This window comes from Gordionus sp. m RMFG-2023, chromosome 4 (genome assembly GCF_954871325.1).
Source record: "Gordionus sp. m RMFG-2023 chromosome 4, tfGorSpeb1-WG-v2, whole genome shotgun sequence".
In the NCBI taxonomy this organism is placed as follows: Eukaryota; Metazoa; Nematomorpha; class Gordioida; order Chordodea; family Parachordodidae; genus Gordionus; species Gordionus sp. m RMFG-2023.
This window is the reverse complement of record NC_088778.1, coordinates 4831089-4855569: the sequence shown is the minus strand read 5'-3', so window position 1 is coordinate 4855569 and position 24481 is coordinate 4831089. Positions and strand designations below refer to the sequence as shown.

Below are 24481 nucleotides of genomic sequence, written 5' to 3'. Positions count from 1 at the left end.
ATTAATAATCTGTTAAAAAAAATAAAAATTATTTTGCGGCAATTAATCCATGTTTTTATAGAGATAGTAGATTTAATCTGCTTGATAATGAAGTTTTTTTTTTTAATTGATCCTGAACAAGTTATACAATTATATAAAGTCATTTCTACACAAATAGAGGTTAGTGGAAGCGAACCTATCAAACTTATTTCACATTCCTCAATCATATTCATATCGGAGAGAGATCTCCTATGAAACGAAATTATAGAGATCAAACAATTTATAAAATAAAACCAAAATTTTTTTTTACCGCAGGGACACGACCCAATATTTTCTATATTTTTTAAAAACATTTTGGTGATTTTGGCCAAAACGTTCAATATCCATTCTAGGTTTTGTGATATATACTACGGAGGAAAACTCAAATAAAAAAATTGGTCATTTTTGAATTTTAATTTACAAAACAAATACGTTATATGAAATAAATTTGTAATTCAATTAGCTTTGACAATTTTTAATTATATAAATATTTTATAATTGCAATGTGAGAAAAATAATTTTCTGAGATATTAAAAAATGTTTTTATGCAAAAAAACTAGTCCTTGTAATTGCTTCGAGAATTTTTCTTTTTCAAAAAAAAAAACAACAATTCCATTTAAAGGGCACGAATCTTGAGCTGCTTGAATTTGGGGTTTCTTCTCTTCAGTTCTCTCTTGTACTCTTTTTCCTACAAAATAAAATAGCAAAAAAAAGAGATTAAATGACACTCGCAAATGATGAATAAGCTTTTTTTAAATATAAACTTAAAACAAACTTTCTAATTATTGCAAATATATATCATTTTTTTTAAAGGAATGCGTTTGACTCCCCGAGGGGCGGATTTGTTAAAAAAAATATGTAGAGACCCCACAGACGATTGGGCTAAAAAATCAAATTAAACCTTTCGCCAATCATAACTTTAATCACACTTTGAAAATTTCAATTTATAAAATACAGGCAAAAATTATTGTTGTTTAAATCACTTAACAACTCTCAAATGACTTCCAAAGATCATACCCTAAAAAAGTGTTTTTTAAGTTGTGGCCCGGTTTGTCAAACCGGTTTGTCAAACGGCTCGTTTTGAGTCGATTTTTAAAAACGGTTAACTCGATATTTTATCCGGAAAAAATATTATGCAAGCCTTTGGATTTTGCTCATAGATGGCACAAAGGTTTGAACACCTATCAACAAAATCTCGAGGATGACGTAAATATTTTTTCTGGTTTAAAATATTGAGTTCGCCGGGTTTTAAAAACCGGCTAAAATTTAGCCATTTAACAACACAAGCTATGGTCAATATGAGAAGTTTAAATCCATTCTAGGCTGCCTCTCATATATGAGTTGGTCAAAGGTAGTGTATTTTAACAGCACTAGGATAAAAAAACTTAAGAACCCGTTCTGGGCCGTAAAAATCACAATTTTATAATCCAGGATTCGGCTTTAAAATAAGAAATATATATTTTTTTTAACGATCGAAATCATTCTTTCTTTCTATAAACGATTTTAAGTGACGTTTATGATTTGATCGGTCGAAATCGAAAATGTTTATAACCTCCAATTTTTTCTGCTTCAATGGATCTTCCTCGTTTAACAAACGTTCTTTTTCGGCCTTCCTTTTTTCTTCTCTCCTTACCTGCGCCGCCTCTTGCCTCTGAGTATGTTGTTGTTTGAAAAACGTGTCCTCGACTTTAAACCTATTCTTTCCGCTCTTGATTTTAGCCTTGGCAAATTTTATAAAAAAAATTTTAAATTTACCAATGGCTCCACTTTTTTCAATTAGGTATAAATATAAAAATTACCCAACCTCTTTATTAAAAGATGTATGGAGATAATAGCACTATATGTATGTCTATTTTATTTTCAATTTCAAGTAATCGTATAAATTATATTTTAAAAAATTTTATATTTAACATCAATACTTATATAACAAAAACAAAATTATATTTTAAAAACTAATATAATTTTCAGGTTTTTAAAAAAAAATCGTCAATTTGAACAAAAAATCTTTGAAGAATTTTTATTCCTGAAAATTACAAAAGATTTTATTAAAAAATGATTTTGGCATTTTTAGGGTAAAATATGGATCAAAATTGCCCAATTTTTCTTTATTCCAAACCTCTCGTTATTTATATATTTTAATAATTAAAAAAAAATAGTTTTATAGATAAGGAAACTTGAAAATGTAAGGGCAATATTATATTATAAATTTTTGGTAAATTTAGATCATAAAATGAGATCAGATACATCAATAATCACCGTTTACAGCCGATACCGTGACCGAACCGATACATCATCGTGTTTACCGATACAACCGACGATATCAAAAAATAATGCATGTAATATATTTCCTTCATAAAAAAAATATTTATAAGTCTCGATTAAAAAAAAAATAGCCCGATTAAGATTTTAGCCAAATATTACGTAAGCCTGGAGATTTCGCCTATAGATGGCAAATAGGGTATCTCGAGGCTTACATAATATTATTATCGTCGGTTGTATCGGTAGACATGATGATGTATCGGTTCGGTATCGGCTGTAAATGTTGAAAAAATCGCTTCCGAATCGGGTTATATCGAGAGCACTAGTAAAAATGAAAAATATCGGCTAATAACGTGAAATTTGTTACATCTCTGATCGAGATAACCATAAGGGCGCATCTAAAACACTACTAAATTATATCGTCACTCAGCTACTCCTATAAAGCAAGATTTTAGTCCAAAACAAATATTAACCTACTCTAGAATTTCTCAAAAAAAAAAAGATGAAAGAAAGGTTTGGTTCTATATTTTTTTTGGCAATATCTCGAAGTTCAAATATTAGATAGTAGTTTAGTTAAAATCTTGACTTCTCAATAGAAGTTTTTTAAGAAGGCTTATTCCCTACTAATGATAATTACATTTTGATTCGAATTCTAATCAATTTTTTCGTTTAGCTAAAATCTTGACTTTGCAAATAGAAGTTTTTAAGAAGACTTATTCACTACTAATGATAATTATATTTTGATCCGAATTCTAATCAATTTTTTCGTTTAGCTAAAATCTTGACTTTGCAAATAGAAGTTTAAGACTTATTCACTACTAATGATAATAATTTTTCTGTTTAGCTAAAATCTTGACTTCGCAATAAAAAATTTTTGATAATTATATTTTTGATCTGATTTCTAAACAATTTTTAAAATAAGATGAGGTATTTTTAAAAATATAAAAAAATTGAATCTATTATTAATTTACCTCTTTACTTAATCGAAAACGTTGAACTTTATCTACGCAATAAAACACGAAAAGAAGGAGTGGCTTTAAGGTAGATAATTCTTCTTTCGAATTCCATTTATTTGAGGGAACTTATGGAATATATAAAAAAAAATAATAATATATACTGTTATAAGATTTCTAATGAAAAAAGTTGTCAAAACTAGAAAAACCTTTCATCCAAACAACTAAAAGATACTTTTACCTTTTCATTTAAGCTTATGTTCCTAAGGTTGATCTCGTATTTAAAATATAGTGGCCAATAAAACAATATATCGTCGGCCTAGAACTGGGGTGCTCCACTCGACATTTTCAAAATTTTAGAGTTAGAAGTGAACAATAACTTATTTATTCCCAATATATATATAAATATATATATAAATAAAAACTAGATTAAAAAAATTTAAATTTTTGCCAAAGTTATAGCTCTGTCAAAATTGATCGATAAGCTTTTCTATATTTGATTTTCTCATTTTAAACATTTGCGCAAGTGGAGCACTACAATCCTAGGCCGAAGATACATTAAAGTCAAACTCAATATTCTTGAATTTATCTATTTTTTTTATAATATACTCGAGAAACAAAATCGCAAGCACTTTTTGGTATCCTGAGGTTTTACAGCTTGATTTGCCTCGCTGATAAAATATATATATATATATATATATATAATTAATAAGAATAAAAAAATGGCGCCAAAGTTTCCTTTTCGGAAATATTATATCCTAATTTTGATAGGGATTCCGCTAGTGATATGGATCCTGTCCTGATGTCGACGCTTCTGCGTGAGCTTTAGGCAGTCAAAGATGGAAAATATAAACAGGAAGTTTTACTAGGAACTGAACTTCAATTTTTATTAGCGCGAAAACTTAAGAGAAGGGGATAAAATGTTTTGTGAAAATAGATTGGCATTGGTAATAAGGAGGAAAAGCCTTTGGAAAAACAAAACTCTAACGAAAAAAAAAACTGCAGATAAAAAAAAACAGCTGATGAAAACATAGGTTTTAGTTTGAGGAATTGAAGAAAAAAATTTAGCATATATTATGAACTAAACATATGGAAGCTTCTAATATGAAAATATTCGTTTGTTTTTTTTTAAATCAACCAATTAATCGATAATATTTATTTGCCTTAATAGAAAGAAGAAAAATCTTATAAAAATATTTTTCCTAAAAAAAAATATGTAAATAAAAATACATGTAAATAATTAAAATGCATGTGCATTAATAAAAACCAAAGTATACTCTGGCAGTTTTTTTCCGGCATATTGATCAGAAAAATGAATGTAATCTATATATGTCGCAAATTTGTTAAATGTCGCCATAATCTTTTTAATTTAAAAAAAAATAAAATAACGTAGTATTTGATTTTAAATATTGTAAATTCCCTGGAATGACTACATCTCATTTATTATTTAAAAAATTTATTGATTTAGCCACCTTATTCCTGATTATTATTTTTTAAATTATCAACTGAAAGTTAAAAAAAAATATTGAAATAATCAAAAAATAAACATCGAATCAGTTTTTTTTAAACTTTGTTGTCCAACAGAGATAAAATGGCTTCCCCGATTTCGCTGACATATTGAAAACCAGGTGGTAACCCCAATTTTTCGCCCCCTTTTTTCTCGGGACAATAAAGACTCTAGAAAAAGAATTTTTAATTTTAAATTAATTAATTTGCTAAATAAACTGTCATAATTTTTAAAAAAATTTTTTAATCTGATTTACTATTTCGTAAGTCATTAATATAATTAAAAGTCAAAAAAAAATACTTGGAACAGCTGTATCTTAATACATTATCGCTTATGAAAAGTAAATCAGCTGTGGAAGTAGAGATTTTTAAAAAAAAGGACGAATGACGTTTTGTAAATTTCGATATTGTAAGTAAATCGGTCTTAAATCATGTAAAATATTTCAAAAAGAAAACCAATTTTGAAGCACGAAGGGAAAATGGCACTCACTTCTATATTATTATATTCAAAGATAATATTATCCCAAGTTTTACCCCTAATTCAGTTAGTTGGAATTGGGGGTGAAACAATACAAAAATAGAGCATATTTTGTATATTTCGCTGCAGATTTGCGCTAACCAAGAATGAGAAGGGGTTAGTTTTATATTTCACAAAATACATAATAATCATCGTAGAAAGAAAGAAATGCATCTTTTCTTGAATATTACAGAAATAAAAACAATAATCGATTATCATCATAAAATAAAAGATAGTACTACATTAACTCATAAAAATTAGAAAACTTTACTTTAAATTATAAATACTCGCAAAATCTATGCCACGACATTACCCCAACTCGAATTTTGGTAAGAAGTGGAGTTAGAACTTTATAACACTACTTTAATTTTTTTTTTAAATAAAATGCTTAACTCACCAAATCTTTCATTTCCTTAGCAAGAAAGTTAATCGATTTCTTTTGTCCAATAGCTAATATGTAAGTGTCCATATCTTCGTTATTCATGTAAACGGTTATGATCTAAAAGAAGAAAAAAAAGAATATATTATTTTTTATGTTTTTTAGTATCTAACAGCTGTTCTTTAGACTATTTTTTTTAACTGATAGGTAGTATTCTCAAACGGCTAAATTTTTAAAAATGGCTAACCCAATATTTTAGCCAAAACTATCAAGTGGGCCTAGGAAATTTGCATAAAGAAGGTCGACCAGTTCGGAAACGAAATCTTGAGGATCAGGTAATATTTTTTTGGAAAAATATTGGGTTTCGCCGTTTTTAAAATTCGCGCCACTTAACAACATACTTATGCCCTCTGTCTTGCTCATTTTTATTTAACTTTGGTAGTAAAGTTCAATAAATTAGTTTTAACAAGATTAGTGGGGAGAAAAACTGACCAACCTATGGAATCTCTTCACAAGTAATTCAGGCTTATAAGATATATTTAACTCACAATTTTATCTGTCTCGTGCTTAAAGTAGCTGGTAACGAGACTGAATATGTCCTGCCTTTTGACGAGTTTCAATTCGCTAAGCATACCCTCGCAGCCCGTTCTCCCGCTGCACCATAATAAGTAAATATTTTCTGAGTCCTTGGTCAGGAGTGTTTCATTATCTTCTTCCGAGCCATTATGGTTGTTTTGGTTATCGCAATTGCCTTTATCATTTACAAAAAAATGATATAATTAAAACTTAATCACATTTATATAAGGGTAAAATCCTGTTAAGGCTATCTCAAAAAAAAATCATTTTACATGTAGCTTAGCTATTTTAGTGTAGCTACTATAAAAATTATATCTATTTTTCTCCTTTGTGGGAATAAATAAAATATTATAGTAGCAATTATAATTTTTTTTGAAATATTAAATGAATTTTTTACTTATAATATCACACAATAAAATATTAGTTATATATATATAATTTTAATTATATTTGAAATTTGTTTTAAGAGAATGTGTTTCAGTCTAGCAAAGAACTTCTTTTTCTTTCACCAAAAAACATTTTACTAGACTACACATATCTTAAAAGTAAAACTGGATGAGATAGGAGGTATTATATTTCATGAAGTGTGGTTTTGAAAGAGGACTCTTTAAATATTGTGAGATCTGATTTGGAGAGTCTCAAAAAATTTGTTATATAATCAAACAATATTATTTATATCATCCTCATCGGAAATATCATCAAATATTTGAGAACACAAGAATGTTATCATTTTGTTAGGTTTATTTATTTTAATGTTGAATGGATGATAATATATATATTCCCTGGGATAATCTATGGATTAGTTTATTATCCTTAATTATTGCATCTATCTCTAGTTTCAAACCTGTCCAACTCTATTTAAAAATATTAACATGAAATACTCTTGATATAAGTTAAAATTAAATATTTCCAGAGCTTGTTCAACAATACCTATATTAAACTCCTCTTCTTTGTTTAGTTTTTTCCTAAATAAAATACCCAAATTAAATATATATATATATAATAATAGTAATTATGAATAAGATGTCATCTTCCAAATTTAAATATATATAAGTGAAAGGATTTTAATAAATCTGGTTATTTAAAATATATCGAAGAGCTGCAGAGGTATCATTTGCATGGCACAGCCTAGATTTTTTTGTAAAAAAATTTTTGGCCTGGCCCAGAAATTTTTTAAAATATATTTTTTTATTTTTAATTTTTTGTAGCTAATAATGGCGATTTTAAAATATACATCCCAGCCCAGATATATTTTAAAAAAATTAAAAATACAGCTCAGCCCATGTCCTCAGGCCAGGCATAGAAAAGGGTCTGCAGGTCTCTAAAATATATCCAATTTTCTTATTTATATTATAAATAAAACTTTTTGATCCATAAATTTTTCATAATTCGATTTGATATTTCCAAATACAAATATTCATAATGGTTCATATTTACCACCCATCTTTGAACCAATGTCATAAAAAAAATTGACTAATTCTCATGAATAATCAAGTGTATCCTGATGTTTTTTATTCACCAAAAGTTAATCATTTCATTTAAAATATGGGCAATGTTTATAGCTGAATATAATGTCATCAAAGGCTTAATTTAGCTAATTTTTAAAAAGGGCTAAAAATTTTGTCCAATAAATATACAAACATCTCTGTCATCCATGAGAAAAATTTCCAAACTTAATAATTGTATTCTGGCCAAATTCTTGAGTTAGCCATAAAATTGTCTAAAAAATTGTTTAAAATCACAATATGTTTAAATCTTCTTCTTGTCACAGATAACATATAACAAAAAAATAATACCAAATTTTTAGCTATATTATCTTTTAAAATAATATTATTTAAACATTACAAATAAATTAAATTTTGGTTCCTTTTATTATAAAATATAGAATAATATATTATTATATATACAATAAATAAAATGACTAAAAATAATAAAATTATTTGATTGGATAGGTTTCTTTAAAAAATATTGGCCTAATTTAATATTTTACAAAGAGGATAAATATTAGATGGATCACCACTGCCCTAAATAAAATAATAAAAATTAATTATATTCATCATTTTTTTAAAATAGCTTAATAAATTAGCTATTTTTTAGATATAGCTACATAAAAAAATAGTGACATTATTCATTAGCTATTTTTTTATAAAGGCAGTATCATACCAAGTAGCATACAACCTTTAATATCTATTTTAACAGCATTGATAGGAATGCTTCAATTGTCCCATCGAGTTGCTGAGATCAAAACCATGGTCCCAGATCCAAATGGTACCAGCCAAGTGATTAATGAAAGTGCCATTTAAAATAATATTTATATTATATAATATTCAAATATAATAGGTGTACTCTATAATATCAAAATTACCATTGTTAGAATTTATAGCCATATTTGACATGTCTTCATCTTCTTTAGAATCATTTTTTATAGAATTATTCCCAATGGCATCTAGGTTAGAAGTTTTGATATTACTGTCATCACCTGATTTAATCATATAACATATCTTAAGGTTTTAAATCAATCACATGTTAAATAAAAGAAAGCTCACAAAGAAACAATATGTATTATATAATTTAAAATTTTTTAAAGAATAAAACCAAAATATATTTAATATATTTTACAAGCTATAATATATATTATTTTGAAAATTTTATTGATTTGATAAACTTTTATTACATAATAAAATATTACATGGTAAAGAATATAATGCAATTATATACCTATTAATAAAAAATTTGTTTCAAATATATCTTTATGCACATCAAACCATTCATTTGCTAATTTTGAATTTTTAGCACGTCCTGTAATGAAATTGACTAAGTATATAATCAAGCCTGTCATTAAAATCATTTCAACATAATAACTATCCCAATTAGATCTAAAATGTATTGGGACCTTTTTATTGAATAAAATATTAAGTCAAATAAATTTAATTTTATTCATAAATTTACTTGATTAATTTTCAATTGAGGTGGTGGTTTTGTTTGTGATTTCAAATCCTCATTATTGTCCATTTCTTCATCATCAACATCTACCTCGTCAACATGCAAGTCCTTCTACCATACAAGATTAAATTACTCTAATATTTTTTTTAACCTTTTCATTTCCAGGACAATTATGACCCTTGCATTCATCCTCATTTATATTATTTTTATATTGAGTCTTAATTTCTATTTCTTCTTCTATTTCATCAAATTCTGCAAAATCAGTTTCATCAGTGTCGCTTATTCTTTCAGAATATGAATAAGTTAATAAAAAAGTGAAGCAGAGAAAAAATATAATCATATGTCTGAATGTGGTAAAACTAGCATAAAAATGTTCACACGCGGCCTGTCAGATTTATTATGAATGTTACTTGGCAGTTAATAAATGTAAAATTTAAATATTTCTATTTGCATATTTAGACTTAAGAAAAGCAATTTTTTGACCCCCAATGTGTGGATTCGAATTTTATTGGCTATAAATTTTTTTTTAAAAATGAAAGTGTTAAGGGAAAATGGTCCCTGGTGGTAGGCAATATGGTAAAAAAAAAAGTCATCTATCTGCTACGGCTTGAGTAAGTGTTCTGCTATTTAATGGAAAAAGTGGAAATAGAGATATTATCCCAGGTGATATTTATAGAAAAATCCACTGGGATAGTTATAAAATATTAGTTGTGTTGTTATAAAGCTGATTTTAATCGATTTTAATAATGCTTTTTAAAAACGATCCGATTTAGATTTTAGCCAAAATATTTTGTAAGCTTCGGGATTTGGTAAGCAAAATCTCTAGGCTTACTTGGCTAAAATCTAAATCGGGCCGTTTCTAAAAATCGATCTTTAACAACTAGTCAAATTGTAGGGAGTTTTTGTTTCACAAAAAGAATATTTATTTAAATATTGTTTTTTTTTCCTTTATTTTTTTTAAATTTTTCCATCTAAATATTTGCAGCCTAAAATGATTACTATAAAATATAATTTTCAAACAATATTGGCATAAAGACAACTATAATAGTTTATTTCAATTTTTTAAAATCTTTTATATCTACTACAAAATAAATATATGTTGATTAACAATTTAATTAATCTAAAAATAATTTATCTATAAATCCTTTTTAAATAATAAAAATATATTAAGAATGATAGCGCAAAAATAATCAATAAAACTACCAAAAATGAATGACTTTATAATTACCATTAAAAAAACGACCCACACAATAAGACCCATCGGGCTTACGCTAGCCGCGGTGACAATCATCTGATAAAAAGTTGAGATGTTCTAATATATTAAGTATTTGATACTTATTTTAGAAATAGGTTGAGAAGTTTATTTATTGACAATATCACGTTTAAGACCCTGGCTTTTAATACTAACCCAATCTCTGCCCTTAGCAATAACTGGCAATTTCAATTCAGTCTACTGTAAGGTTAGACTATGTCGCAACCAAATTTTAACCTAGTGTATTATAGCTCTTCATTAGTTAAGAGGTTCCCTAAGTTTTTCCCATGTAAAGCTTTCCACTCATGTCTGCCTATTTTATCTTTATTTGAAAAGGTTGGATGTCCTCAAAGGGAGAGGTGAAGATGTGGATAAAATATAGTAGAATTTTGAAACTAGTAAAAATATATTTTGTTGATTTATATCGGAAAAGCAGTAACTGTTGAAACATTGTTGTGCCACATTTGACAATTGCAAGTCAGATCCAACAAGCCATCAATTAGAGGTGATTAAGCTGGATATTAACGAGTTATTTAATAGTTGGAAAGAAAGGAAAGATGAATGCGACAGGGTTTGAAGGGATAATGGATTGATGCCATATATTATACCAGAAGTTGCTAATCTTTAATTAAATAATAATTTTCTCAAATATGTTTTAAATATGGACTCCAAATTTTAAATAAATTTTTTAAGTAAAAAATTAAGAATATGCAACAGAGATGTAAAATTTTATAAACATGTAAGAATTCGCGGAATATATGGAAGCTCGGATGTGATGGGAGAATGTTTAAGATTGTGTTCAAGCTACATGTGACTAGAGATTCTTCGATTATGGAAGAATGCTTTATGAGGGTAAGCCAAAAAGTGTGAAGTTAATATACTTCGATGGTTTTGTGGGAAGATACTATTTTAGAATTATCTTGAAAGCAAATTGTTTTAGTTGTGTTGAGGATATGATCTGTGTTTTTATGATTGTTTTCAAGGAAGTTATAAACTCTGATTAATTTAGTAAGATGGCCACAAATTTTCCAATTGCCTAGGTACAAGATATATGAATACAGATCAAATTTAGATTAAAGATCATGGATGAAGTCATGAATACCAAGGCAAAATATATGAGGTTATTTGGATCTCCCTTTTAGATGCTTTTACCGGAATCTATGACATTTGTATTGAAAGAGAAGTTTTAATGCTATAACTAGCATATTTCTAATAAATAGTAATTAAGGAAATTTTTGATAGAAACATTTTTAAAAAAGATCACGAAACAAACTATTAAAAGTATTTTAAAGCCCAATAACACTATTGAGAGTAGCATTTTACAAATTCACATGATGAGCTGATTTTGACTTTATGTAAATCTATGAAATTATCAATTATATAAGGAAGAGTTTTATAATACATGAAGAATATTTTACGATTATAATGCTGAAATTAAGGTTTAGTTAGAAGAAAATAAACTCATTTCTTAAACATGATTTATTAATCAATTTCAAAATATCAAATCTTTATTACAAAAATTTCTATTTCAAAATATGAACACACAACGTTTTAATATTATATAAAAAATTACATTTTAATACAAAGTTTACCTCTTTATTATATAAATTTTATGTCCTAATATGATATATTACGCATTGGTTATAGTTATATAAAAAATCTTAGGGCATAAAAAAATTAAAACGAATATTTAGAGTTATAAAAAAAAAATTAAAAAAAATGAATTAAAATTAGTTTACTGGTATAAAAAAAGTTTAAATTGAATGTTTAAGTTATATAAATAAAAATAAAAAATCGAATGTCTCTAGTGTTGTTGAAAAGCTAGATAGTTTGATTTTTTAAAACTTCCCGATAAAGATTTTAGCTAAAATAATATTATGTAAGTCTCGAGATTTGGCAAATAGAAGGGGCAATTTTTCTAATAGCCTTAAAAAAAATTTCAGCTGATATAATATTAATTTGGCTAAAAAAATAATCGGGCCGTATCGACTTAAATCGGGCTTTTAAACACTACTTGTCTACATCATGTATTGATCTGTATGATGACATAGATTTATTTGTTTCTAATATCATGCAAATTATTATTTATTCTTAAATTTAAAATGTTGACGAGACTTAACTTATTCATTTATTTTATATGCTAAGTAGTAAGTAGTATTATAATATAAGTATTTTAACATTTTACCTATAAATGATCTAACTTGATCTATACTTAAGAATATTTAGTTTATTTCTTATTTTATTTTATTACGATACACCTTTATTTTTTTATTTTACTATTTTATCGTTCAAATTAGTATATCATCATTATTATCTATTATATTCTGTATATATATATATATTAGCATGAACAGTCTTATAAAATAAATATTATTATATATATATATACCTCGATTTTATTATATAAAATAGATATTACAAAATTACGATTTAAGAATTAAAAAAGTACGACACATAAAATAATAGTTTGTTTGTTCGTTTGTATAATTAATTTATTCTTATTATTGATCTAGGTTTGGTCATCAGCGTGTGCATGAACGACGGGGGGGGGCACTCATCCACTTTTTATTTGGGGGGGGGGGGGCACATTTAAAGGGGTATGATAAATTTATAGGGGGTAATCTATTAAATTTTTAGATAAAATAGGACGAAATATATTGCTATAAAAATTAATACTTTTATTATAGGCCTATTATAATACAATGATATGGCTGATCATCTACCAAATCTATATATTACATAATCATACATAGACATTTATTCCGAACAAAACTTTTTTCTATCCTTTAAAATATAACTTAAAAGGGTAAGACAGTCTTAACAAACTCATATTCATGCATTCATGCCAAATACTATAATAATGCATTCATTGTAAATGAGGGGGCTTTTAATTGAATTAATGATTTGAAAAATAACTCTTTTATATTAACAATATTTTGATAGTTGGTAGTAGAACTAAAATAATTTAAGTTATCCTTTTTAAAATGTGTGAAAGGGGTACCAATATATTTAAAATGCTAAATTAATAATGGAAAAACATCGTCGCTGAAGGCGCCAAAATTTTTTAGGGGTACAAGCATAGGATTTGGGGGGGGGGTTTGCATCCAGTGAGAATTCTGTCATGTACACGCTATCTGTCATGCATGTGTATTCTTAAGTGGAGCAATTTTTTAGGCGGCATTATTTTTGGTATTGCGTCTTGTCTTAAATGTGATATAATTCTGGTTTTTGTAACTCGCTTATTCGTTAATATAAATACAAGCTAAAATACTATGGCCCCGCATATCTTAAACTGATACTTAATTGAAAACTGAGGGAGGGGTCTAGGCCTCGACAAAGATTATATATTTCAGGTAAAACTATTATATACATTTAGTTTTGGGATCATAACTAATTTTTTTAAAGGGAACTATAACTAAACCACTAATTCCAAAAAAAAAACGAACACTCACTTTTTTGTTTCCCTGATGCCAACTTTATTAGCTATATGACATGGTATGATCGTTAATATTGTGTCTTGTATCGTTAATTTTAATTGTAACTTTATATGCATCATTTGCTATACACTTAATACATCGTCCATATTGTTTATATCTACGTTTAATAAGTTCTACTTTTTTTCTGCAATTTTGACACTGTCATCTAACAGTATTTATTTTAGTTGAATATCCAGCTTGGATTCTTAAAGATATTTGTTGCCTTGATTATAGTGTATTATGTTATAACCTTGATTTGAATTAGCCCTACATCATTTCTGTAAATTATAACGTATCTAATTTCTTAATTGCCAAAGCTTTCTATAATTGTTATCAATAAAGTTGCTAATATCATTCTAACTCTTATAATTAAAATTATATATCAGGATGCCTTATTTGTAAGGTCTATTTTGGTTTTCTTGAATCTCTCATCATGATATAATCTATGGTTGTAGTATCGCATCATTATTTGACTGTAACATCTTTAATTGTTTATATTGACGTCTAATAACGTAATTTTTAATTCGAGAGTCATATCACAGACGTCGAGTCTACGTTATTCATAATTGTATGTAAAACATATTGTTGTTTGAAAATATTGTCGTTTACGATGTCTACAACGTCTACATGAGCGGGAGGGGTAGGAACAGTTTGCATCCTATTTTTTTGAGGGGGTAGGGAGTAAGCTGCTTTAATGGGGATAGGATAAAAAAAATTTTTTTTTTTTTGGGGGGGGGGGGGGTTATCTTTTAAATTTTGAGATGAAATAGGACAAAATTTATTGCTGTATAAATTAATACTTTTAATATGGTATTATTATAATACAATTCATCGACCAAATCTCAAACAATCATTCACATTTTCTTCCAAATAACCGATCCTTTAAATGTAATTTAAAAGGTTTAGATATTTCAGCAAGCTCATAATGGCATAATAATTAATTCATTGTAAATAATGGAGGTTTTAATTGAATTTATTATCTAAAAAATAAATTCTTTTTATTCACAAAATATCGATAGTTGGTAGTAGAGATAGATTAATTTAAGTTATCCTTTATAAATACTTTGAAAAGAGTATCAATAAATAAATAGGTAAAAATAATGATAACAAGACACCACCACCGAAGGCGGCGGGATTTTTTAAGGGGGTAGGCAAAGGTTTTTGAAGGTGGTTTGCATCCAGTGAAAATCCTGTCATGTAGACGCTGGATGTCTATTATCTTGCTGGTTGTCCAATTTTATATCCTAAAACTTTTTATTACTTCCTATTTCACATGAATATTATTTTCAATCTCAGTAAGCGATTGTTTACTGAAATATATTCCTTCAATCTTAGCTATGATTTTATCATCGCTTGACTCTTTATTGTCTATAACGTTGTCTATACTAACTCGTATAATGTCACTTGTCTTTCAAGCTTACTCCCTATTGAATTTCTTTCGATGAGTGGCCATTCTTATTTATTCTCTATATTTAGCAACCCAAAAAGTTACAGTTTATTCTTAGCTGTCACATGCGAGCCGCCCTATAGTCTTATTCTTTATTTGACTTATCACAAAAAAAATTGGTCATCTTTGCGCTTTCTGATTTCTTAGGGTGTTGCAACTTGAATTTGATTATAAGGTTCGAAGGCTCTGCAAGTTCAGTTATAGTGTATATCGCTTGAAATTTACTAATATTCCTAAAGATTTTTTTGCTTCTTACCTTTGCCTGAATGTTTCCGCATATGAAAACTCGAACTTGATTAAGTTGGTAACTGTGATTGAATTATTTTTTATGTCCTTACTTAACGGATTAGAATTATCAGATCCAGCTTCTTTATCTCATTAACTTTTATAATATTAATTTAATTTTATTTTATATTTAAATTTTATTTTATATTTGCCCTAACAATTTCAGTAATATAAGTATTGGAAAAATCTTTTTTAAGGCTGGTAGATCTTTTCTGTCGAATGTAGCGATACATTGGATTGACTACCATATTTTGGAATGAATTGATTGTTTGTTTTAAAGATCAATAAATTACAAACAAGCTGCATCTACACCCCCCACCCACTTACAAATCATGTAAACGCTGGTTTGAGCATTCTGTAAAACATCCTTAGAGATCTAAATCTTTGAAGACTCTTTGTATAATTTATTCTATTTTGTGTTCAACATGAAAATATAATATATTTTTCTTATATGTGTTGTGATTGAATTTCAACCAGTGGTTTTGTTTTAGTCTAGTGACGCCAATGAATCATCATTTATAAAAAGAGTTGTTCAGGAGGCGAATTGGAAAACCTCAAAAACAGCTAGGATCCTTGAGAATAAATATAGAATCTTATTTAAATAATTTTAAAAATATATATATGGTCATATAAATTAGCAAACCACGTATAGTTTTTTTTAAATATCAAATTTCAAAAAGGTAGGATACTTAAGAATACCTATATAGTTTTATTTAAATAATAAAAATAATGTACTATGTATATTTTTATTGAGTTATAAAAATAATCAACATGGATGAACAAGCATATTATTCGCCCCTACAAAATGGTTTAAAAAAGGTAGGATCCGTAACAATCATTAGGGATAAAAGAGTATATTGTTCGGCATGACAAAATGGTTAGGTTTAAAAAAGATAAGAATTCTTTAGAATAGATATATAAATTTATTTAAATTATAAAATCATACTACATATTGTACTTTCAATATGATAAAAATTGTAAAACATGTTCAGTATTTTAGTGAATTCTTTATTTACCGAACAATACAAAAGAATCCGTAGGAATGAGGGAATAATGATAGGTATAACGAAATGTTAAAGTTCAAAAATGATAGGATCCTATACTTGAATGAAAATGTGTGTTAGAAGATATTTTGTGGTATACTTTGCTATTTACTTTTTTTCATCCAGTTTTTTTAAAAAAAGTTAAGCAAAAAAAAAACTTTTTTATCCAGTTTTCAATAAAATATTATTTACGTAAAAATAATATATATAAATAAATACGCACCGATTTTATGGTGTCATATGACAAAACGAGGATTTCAGAAAATTATAATATAGAAACAGATAGTGATAAGAAATCGAAAATGTAAAAAAAAAGAAAATATGTTTATATATATATATATATTTTTTATATTTATTTATTTTTTTTCCGGTCATGGGTTACTTTATTTGAATATTTACTGATATGATATGATGTCAAAATGTATTAGCAAATAATTAATTTTTTATATACTTTTAATTGTTTAATTCATGTAATTTTTTAAATCTAATGTTATAATTATTATTTAGTTATTATGTCTATATTTTTTGCCAAAAATTTCTGTTAAAGTAAAATTCTTGATTAGGATATTTTTTTATTTTGAATTAATTCAATAAAGTTATATATATATATTATTTTTAATTTTTTTGATTACAATGTAATTATTTTTAATATAAAAGATTTTTTAATATTCAATTATATTATTTATTTTATAAAAACTGGCCTCGTGTGTATCATTTAACAAATATCAATTTATATTGAATTTTTAGTTTTACAATAACTTAATAACCTTTAATATTCTAATTAAATATTTATTTGTAATATATATAAATACCTTAAATTTATATAAAATTTTAGTTATTATTTTCTAATAATTTCAATAAATATACTAATAAATAATTATAATAAACGTTTTTTTAAAACAAAGCTCTTTTGAGTAAACAGATGTTTTGGAATTATTATTTTCTGTATGTTGCACCAACTCTATTATAATTCCCTATATTTTTAAAAATTATGATATCAAGCTTTAATAAAAATTCAGTAAACACACAGTAGTATTTGCTATTTAGATTTATATAAATATAGGAAGATTGTACATTAGATAAAGCTCTAAATGAAAAAATTAACAAACTTTGCTCTGAGACAAAACCTCAAATATCAGCTTTGATATGTAAAATTTTAAAATGATATGGGTAACAATGACAATATATTATTTTAGTAAAGATTGATAAAAATAAAAAGTTAATTATACTTGACCAAGAATTGATAGTATATTAGATTATTTTATTAAAAATAAATATTTTTTGTAGAATTGTTCGATTGATGATATTAAAGATACATTGTCAGAAACATTACCTAGATATATAATCATGTCTTATATACTAGATTATCCTGATGGTAGAAAAGGCTTTCCTGTATTTTTATTATTTGTATCACCTTCAGGTTACTTTTTTTAAAACATTATTTATTAATAATATTTAATAAAGGAATCAAGATGGAACTTAGTGTACAATATTCATATAACTTGAAAACTGTCTCAGCCTTGGGAAAATTTACTAGAGTAAAAGATGAATTTATTTAGATATTTTATATTTATTTTAATATATATTATATATAATTTTAACAGGTTATTACATTGTGTAATATTGATGACTTTTCCAAAGAATGGTTAGACAAAGAACTTTTCCGCTCAAAAACATAACATTTTATATTAATATAGAAAATAAAATTATTTTTTACAACTTTTATATAATTTAATTGTGCATGAAAAAAAATGAAAAATTTGATGTGGTTAATAACTCATAAACTAATAATAAAATTTGATTATGGTATTATTAAGTTTAAATGGCCAAAAGAGTTTTTAAAATCAATATTCTCAATATACTATTGATAATATATAGGACTGTTTCAATATTTAATAACAGATCAAATTATATGCCAGAGACCTACTTGTCTAACCCTAATCTGGCCTCAAAATTGGTAAAAAAATGAATAACCAATTTTATTAAAATAAAGTTTAAAAATTAATTATAAAATGGAACATATTTTGCTGCTCAGGCTTCAAAATAGATTTTTTTCTTTAAATCTTTCAGCTTCTGATACAAACTAATAACTGTTTTAAAATAATTATATGGATTGTAATATTTTCTCGTGAGAGTTAAAAAAAAATTAATAAATATAAAACTAATGTTATAAACTTATATTATTCAAATGATATAAGTGTATCACCCAACATTAGGTAGAGAAAAAATTGGGTCGCCAAAGGGGAGTAAGTGAAGAGCCCCCTTAAAATCTTCTCCCCTCAGGAGAATCTTGATTACAATTTTAACATATATTTTTTACTTCTTGGTAAAAAATAAAATGTATCTGCTGATATTGATCCTTACTTATCAACATTGGAACCTCTCATTTTTATCAGGACATTTTATTTTCTCAATTTTCAAAGAAAAAAAAATTGAGGACAATCATTGTGATTTAGATCTTACTCTGAATTCACAGTTTGAATTCAAGGTAGGGTTTACAAAATTTGCACTGAAGAATATACAAAAATGCTGTTTATTTATTTGCTTAATAAATAAATTCATGGTTACTTCATTTATAATGATAATATTTTTTTGTTAGATGAGGTAAGTTGACTCAAAATAATTGCCTATTTCTATTGTTTTCTATTATTTTTTGAACATATGTATTGTATGTATATATTTGCCTTGAAATTTGCATATTCATTGTCATAACTTTTAATTTTGTATGTGTTCATTTTATTTGTTAATTTAGCAAGTCATCATTATCAAAATAAATTAATATTTTTATGATTAGGAAAGAAAGGAGAAATAGTATGAAAGTGGGAAAAAAAGAAGGAAAACGAACATTATGAAATTTGACTTTTTTTAATAAATTATTAAATAATAGAGTTTTTGAAAAGCTATAGAATTATATTAATCCTTTGTAACAAAAGAATTATTAGTACGTAAGCACCAAATAAATTTAACATTATATTTGTGTTTTTGAATACCTTGTGTTCTTGTAGTTAGTGTTAAAAAGCCCGATGATTAAGATTATAACCAAAATAACATTACGTAAGCCTAATATTTTGCTCATAGCTGGCAGGAATGCTTGGACATCTATTTATCAAATATCGATCATGCATGATATTATTTAACCAAAAATCTTAATCGGGTGTTTTGAAAAATCAATCAAAATTGTGCTTTTTAACAACAATACTTGTAGTCTCGGGGTTTTGTATTTTTTAATAATACGAAAATGGGGGATTTGATATTAATTTTAAATTATTTTGGATCATCACAGGATATACAATGTATTAAAAAAAATTTGATTTGTAACCTTAGTAAAAAAACAGAAAAATATATTTCGCTACAAATTACATATTCCATTTACATGACATCTTTTGCTGTAATATCCAAAATGGCAGCTAAAAATAAAGTTCTCATAAGTAAAATTTATATTTATCAGGGATCCAAACCGAAACAAATATCGGTTCAGATTCGGATAAAAATAACGGTTTAAGATTCGGTTCGTGAAAAATTAAAATATCGGTTCGAATCTCTAAAAACCGCTTTGAATACTTTTGTTTTCACACCTACATTCGAATTATGTATAGGGAAAATATTTTTTTATTTTAACATTAATTTAAAAAACACATGTATAAAACCTTCATTTTTATTAATTGCACATTAAAATAATATTTAATTTATAAATATAAAAATATATATCAATGATTAATTTTAATATGAACAATATTTTCCTTTTTTTAATTAAATTTTTTTTATTAAGCCGCACAATTAATATATTTTTAAAATTCGTCTCACTCAAATTACTTCTATAAGGAGATAGTATAAATTTAATTGTTGAAAAACATTTTTCCACATTAACTTGGGTAGCCGGCATTGCCAATATGATATCAGATTAGAGGTGTCATTTATAATAATATTTTGGATTTAATTTTTCTCTAATTATAATTTATAAGCTTAAAATTTAAAAAATGTTGTAAAATGACAATATACTAAAGTTTATGAAATTTATGTCCGACACTTATCAATCAAATGTGATTGATGATAATCTTTAGAATAATTCGAATATAAGTGAAATCTAAAACCGGTTCAGAGGCATTTTAGAGGTTCGGTTCAGGTTCGGCTGAATTTTTTTTAGCGGTTTAGGTTCGGTTTAGATTAGATAAAAATACCGGTTTTTAACTGTTTAACGGTTCGGTTCAGGTTCTGTTTGGATTCCTGATATTTATTAAAGGGTTTTTTTAGAAAATGAGATTAAAAATAAAGAGCTCTTAATTAAACAATGCATTATCGCTAATGTATTACCACTAAAACATTATAGCGAATGCATTGCAGAAAATACTTACCGCGAAAATATTAGAGCAAATTATCGCGAATGCATTACCGCGAATAAACTGCAGCAAATGCTTTACCGTGAATACATTATAGCGAATGCATTACCCCGAATTCATTAAAGCGAATGCATTATCGCAAATGTATTGACATGAATATATAATCGTGATGGCATTATCTCAAATGAAATGAATTACATCAGTTGAAATGTCTGGAATTGAGTAATTGCACATTTATATTTAGAGCTCTTCTATTTATTTATTTTTTAAACTCAATATATATATAAAAGAATTTAAGCAATAAAATAGGTTTCTCAGGATTAGGGTAATGGAATTAAATTTTTATATTGATTAATTGTTTAAATATGCGTTTAGTTATATTATTCAATTAAATTCGGGACAGGATAGGCCTAAAATAATAACATGGATAGGTACAAGATTTTCACTGGATGCAAACCTCCCTCAAAAACCTTACCCCCTTCCAAGACGGCGATGTTTCCCGATTATTAATTATATCTTTTTAATTATAATGATACTCCTTTCAGAAATTTTAATGGAATAACTTCAATTATTTTATCTCTACTACCAACTATAAAAATATTGTGAAAGATTAAGGAATTATTTTTTAGATAATGAATTGAATTAAAAACCCCCTCATTTAAAATGAATGCATTATTATAGCATTTTGAATTTGATGAGAATATCTAACCCTTTTAAATTACATTTAAAGGAATAGCGAAAAGTTTTATTTGGAAAATAATGACTATGATTGTTTGCAATATATAGATTTGATCGATGATCAGCAATATTATTGTATCATAATAGGTCTATAATAATAGAATTAATTTTTGTAGGAATATATTTTGTCCTATTTCATCTCAATATTTAATAGATAACCCCCCAAAAAATTTAAGACACCTACCCCCCTCATGAAAAAATGAATATAAACTGTTCTTCCCCCCCCTCGTTCATGAAGACGCTGACTAGGAGAGGGAAAAATAAATAAAAATTTTGAATTTGGCTCCGGCCAAAATAAATTTAATTTGCAAGACGCTAAGAAATGCCTTATTTAAAACTTTGATTCAAACAGATAATTGGTCCTCGGAGATCATTTACATTATTCTTTAACAAAACATGCCCTAATTAGTGAGGAATTTAATTAATTTTATTATTTCGGTATTTTGACCATATGGATATATATTTTATTAAAGAACAATTTATATAAATCATAAATTATAATTTAACATTTTTTGAGAATAAATTTGTATATAAAGTTATTAATTCATTGATATATAGCTTAATCATAAAGACAAGACCAAAGGCGAATGTATTATAGCGAATACATTATCGCGAAAGCATTGTAGCAAATGCATTATTGCAAAAATATTAGAGCTAATTTTTTTTATCGCGAACGCATTAGAGCGAGTTTACTACCACGAATGCATTATCGCGAATACATTATAGTATATTTTTAGCACAAATGCATTAGAACGAATGTATTAACGAGAAATTAATATCGCAAATGCAATGCGAAAATAATACCGTGCATGCTATATCGCGATTATTACAGCGAATGCATTATAGAATACATTATTGCAAAAGTATTATCGTGGATAGATTGGGAAACTTGAAGATATAAAAAAAAGTCATAATGTTGAAACACAACTGAATAAAATTGAAGCAGAAGACTTTGGCCACCAAAATTTTTTATATATTTTTTTAAGATTTTTGCTCATAATATTTGGGGGAAATAAAAATAATTAAGGAATGTTTTTCAAACCTATTAAATATATAGAGGTGTATACATAGTGAGAATAAAAATGAATAATTTTTACATAAAACTTCAATAATGCTCCATCATAAATTTTTTTCTTGGTACAAAAATATATGAACTATATGTCATTATCTAATTATATTAGTCTCTCAGACAGTTTATTTCTACATCGTATTTGATGTCTCAGCCGCTAGAGTGCAGATTCACTTGCCTTTTACGTTTCGAATAGTATTGTTAAACGGTTTAATTTAAGCCGATTTTTAAAAACGGCTAACCTATTTTTACCAGAAAAATATTATGCCTGAAGATTTTGCTCATAAATTGCACAAAGTGTTAGACATCTACTAGTAAAATCTCAAGGCTTAGGCAATATTTTTTTCGCTAAAGCATTAAGTTGACTGTTTTTAAAAATCGGCTCAAATCGAGCCATTTGACAACACTAGTTCCCAGATGGGAAATAATTTACAGTCCATCCTTTCAATATCTGCAAAATAAATTACTTAAGCAGTAAATCCAAAAGAGCAAAAAAAATAACTGTTCAATTTGAGGACCTCAAATAATTTCGGTCTCAGAATAGTTGGTAAACTTATATTCTCTGAAACTTTCAATTGTAATAATACTCAGATTTCTGAAAAAATTCTAAAATAGACAGATTTTAGCATTGAAATTCTATAATATTTTAAAGCATCCAATTTTATTTTATGCCTTAGAATAAAATATTTTAAAAACCCTTATTTATTAAGTCAGTGTAGGAATAAATATAAACATTTTTTATCACTTTTGTAATTCTTTAGTTGAAAATTTTTTTATATCCGCAATCACAAATATTTAATACTATAATAGACATCGTAGGGAAAAAATGGATATTTTTTTAAAACTTTTGTAATATTTTACTTGCAAAATTTTTCATTCGAAATCACAAATATTAAATGCCCTTTGATATTATAAATTATGTATCAAATATTGTAATAAATAGATATATTTTGTATTAAAAATATTATCTTTAGCTTACCAATTGTCTTGCGTTGTTTAACTTTCAATATATGCTTGTATTTGTATATAACAACATAACAAATGATAAAATATAAAATTTTGAACTAGTTCAGGGTTTGCAAATTTTTATCTAAAAAGTATAATATATTTTTAAAAATCCCAGAGGGATATAAACTTTTTTAGTTGACTTGGAATTATAAAGGCCAGTGATGCACCTGATTTTATGGTTATGTGAGAATATCAATATATGGTCAAATTTAGTTTTAAGTTTGTCAAACTTACTAAAATATATGCAATACAAATTGGGTGGGTATGCCAAATCACCTACGTTACCTCTCGTGTTATATTTTTTGACTTTCCTTTCGAGGGTAATAACTTAATTTTTTTAAAAAAATGATACGAATTCTCTTTATTCTACTAACTAAAGCCTTCGCAAATGTCAGATCAAATGTCTATATATATTATACGCCATTTATTAGGTTAATGAAAAGGGTGATGGGCCAGAAAATAAATTCTTAGCGAATTTCCCAATGTTCGTTAACTATCATTGAAAAAATTAAATTCTTTTCTCATGAATGTCATTATAAACATCAGTTAAATAAAAATGTATAATTTAATAATATAATGGTTATTGTAGATTACTGAAGCAAATAAATTTAATATAGCCAGGGCTTAAAAGAAGTGTACTAAACTATCCAATAAAATCTAATAGTGAGTACAGCT

The 24481-nt window shown here is 26.2% G+C and overlaps 2 protein-coding genes across 2 annotated transcripts; one reads left to right on the top strand and one right to left on the bottom strand.

Annotated features, from left to right (window-relative positions):
• Window positions 1-615: 615 nt before the first annotated feature.
• LOC135927956 (PAT complex subunit CCDC47-like) lies at window positions 616-9504 on the bottom strand. The gene is made up of 12 exons (XM_065464245.1): window positions 9303-9504; window positions 9158-9262; window positions 8927-9101; window positions 8574-8687; window positions 6181-6383; window positions 5651-5752; window positions 4800-4907; window positions 4508-4590; window positions 3840-3901; window positions 3249-3358; window positions 1571-1738; window positions 616-706 (listed from the first exon to the last, which is right to left on the bottom strand). Exons 1-12 carry the CDS (start codon window positions 9489-9491, stop codon window positions 635-637), a joined length of 1491 nt encoding a protein of 496 aa, XP_065320317.1. The 5' UTR covers window positions 9492-9504; the 3' UTR covers window positions 616-634.
• Window positions 9505-17542: 8038 nt separating this feature from the next.
• On the top strand, window positions 17543-18422 carry LOC135928499 (glia maturation factor beta-like). The gene is made up of 6 exons (XM_065464963.1): window positions 17543-17672; window positions 17718-17802; window positions 17851-17900; window positions 17942-18074; window positions 18119-18192; window positions 18259-18422. Exons 1-6 carry the CDS (start codon window positions 17646-17648, stop codon window positions 18331-18333), a joined length of 444 nt encoding a protein of 147 aa, XP_065321035.1. The 5' UTR covers window positions 17543-17645; the 3' UTR covers window positions 18334-18422.
• The last annotated feature ends 6059 nt before the right edge of the window (window positions 18423-24481 follow it).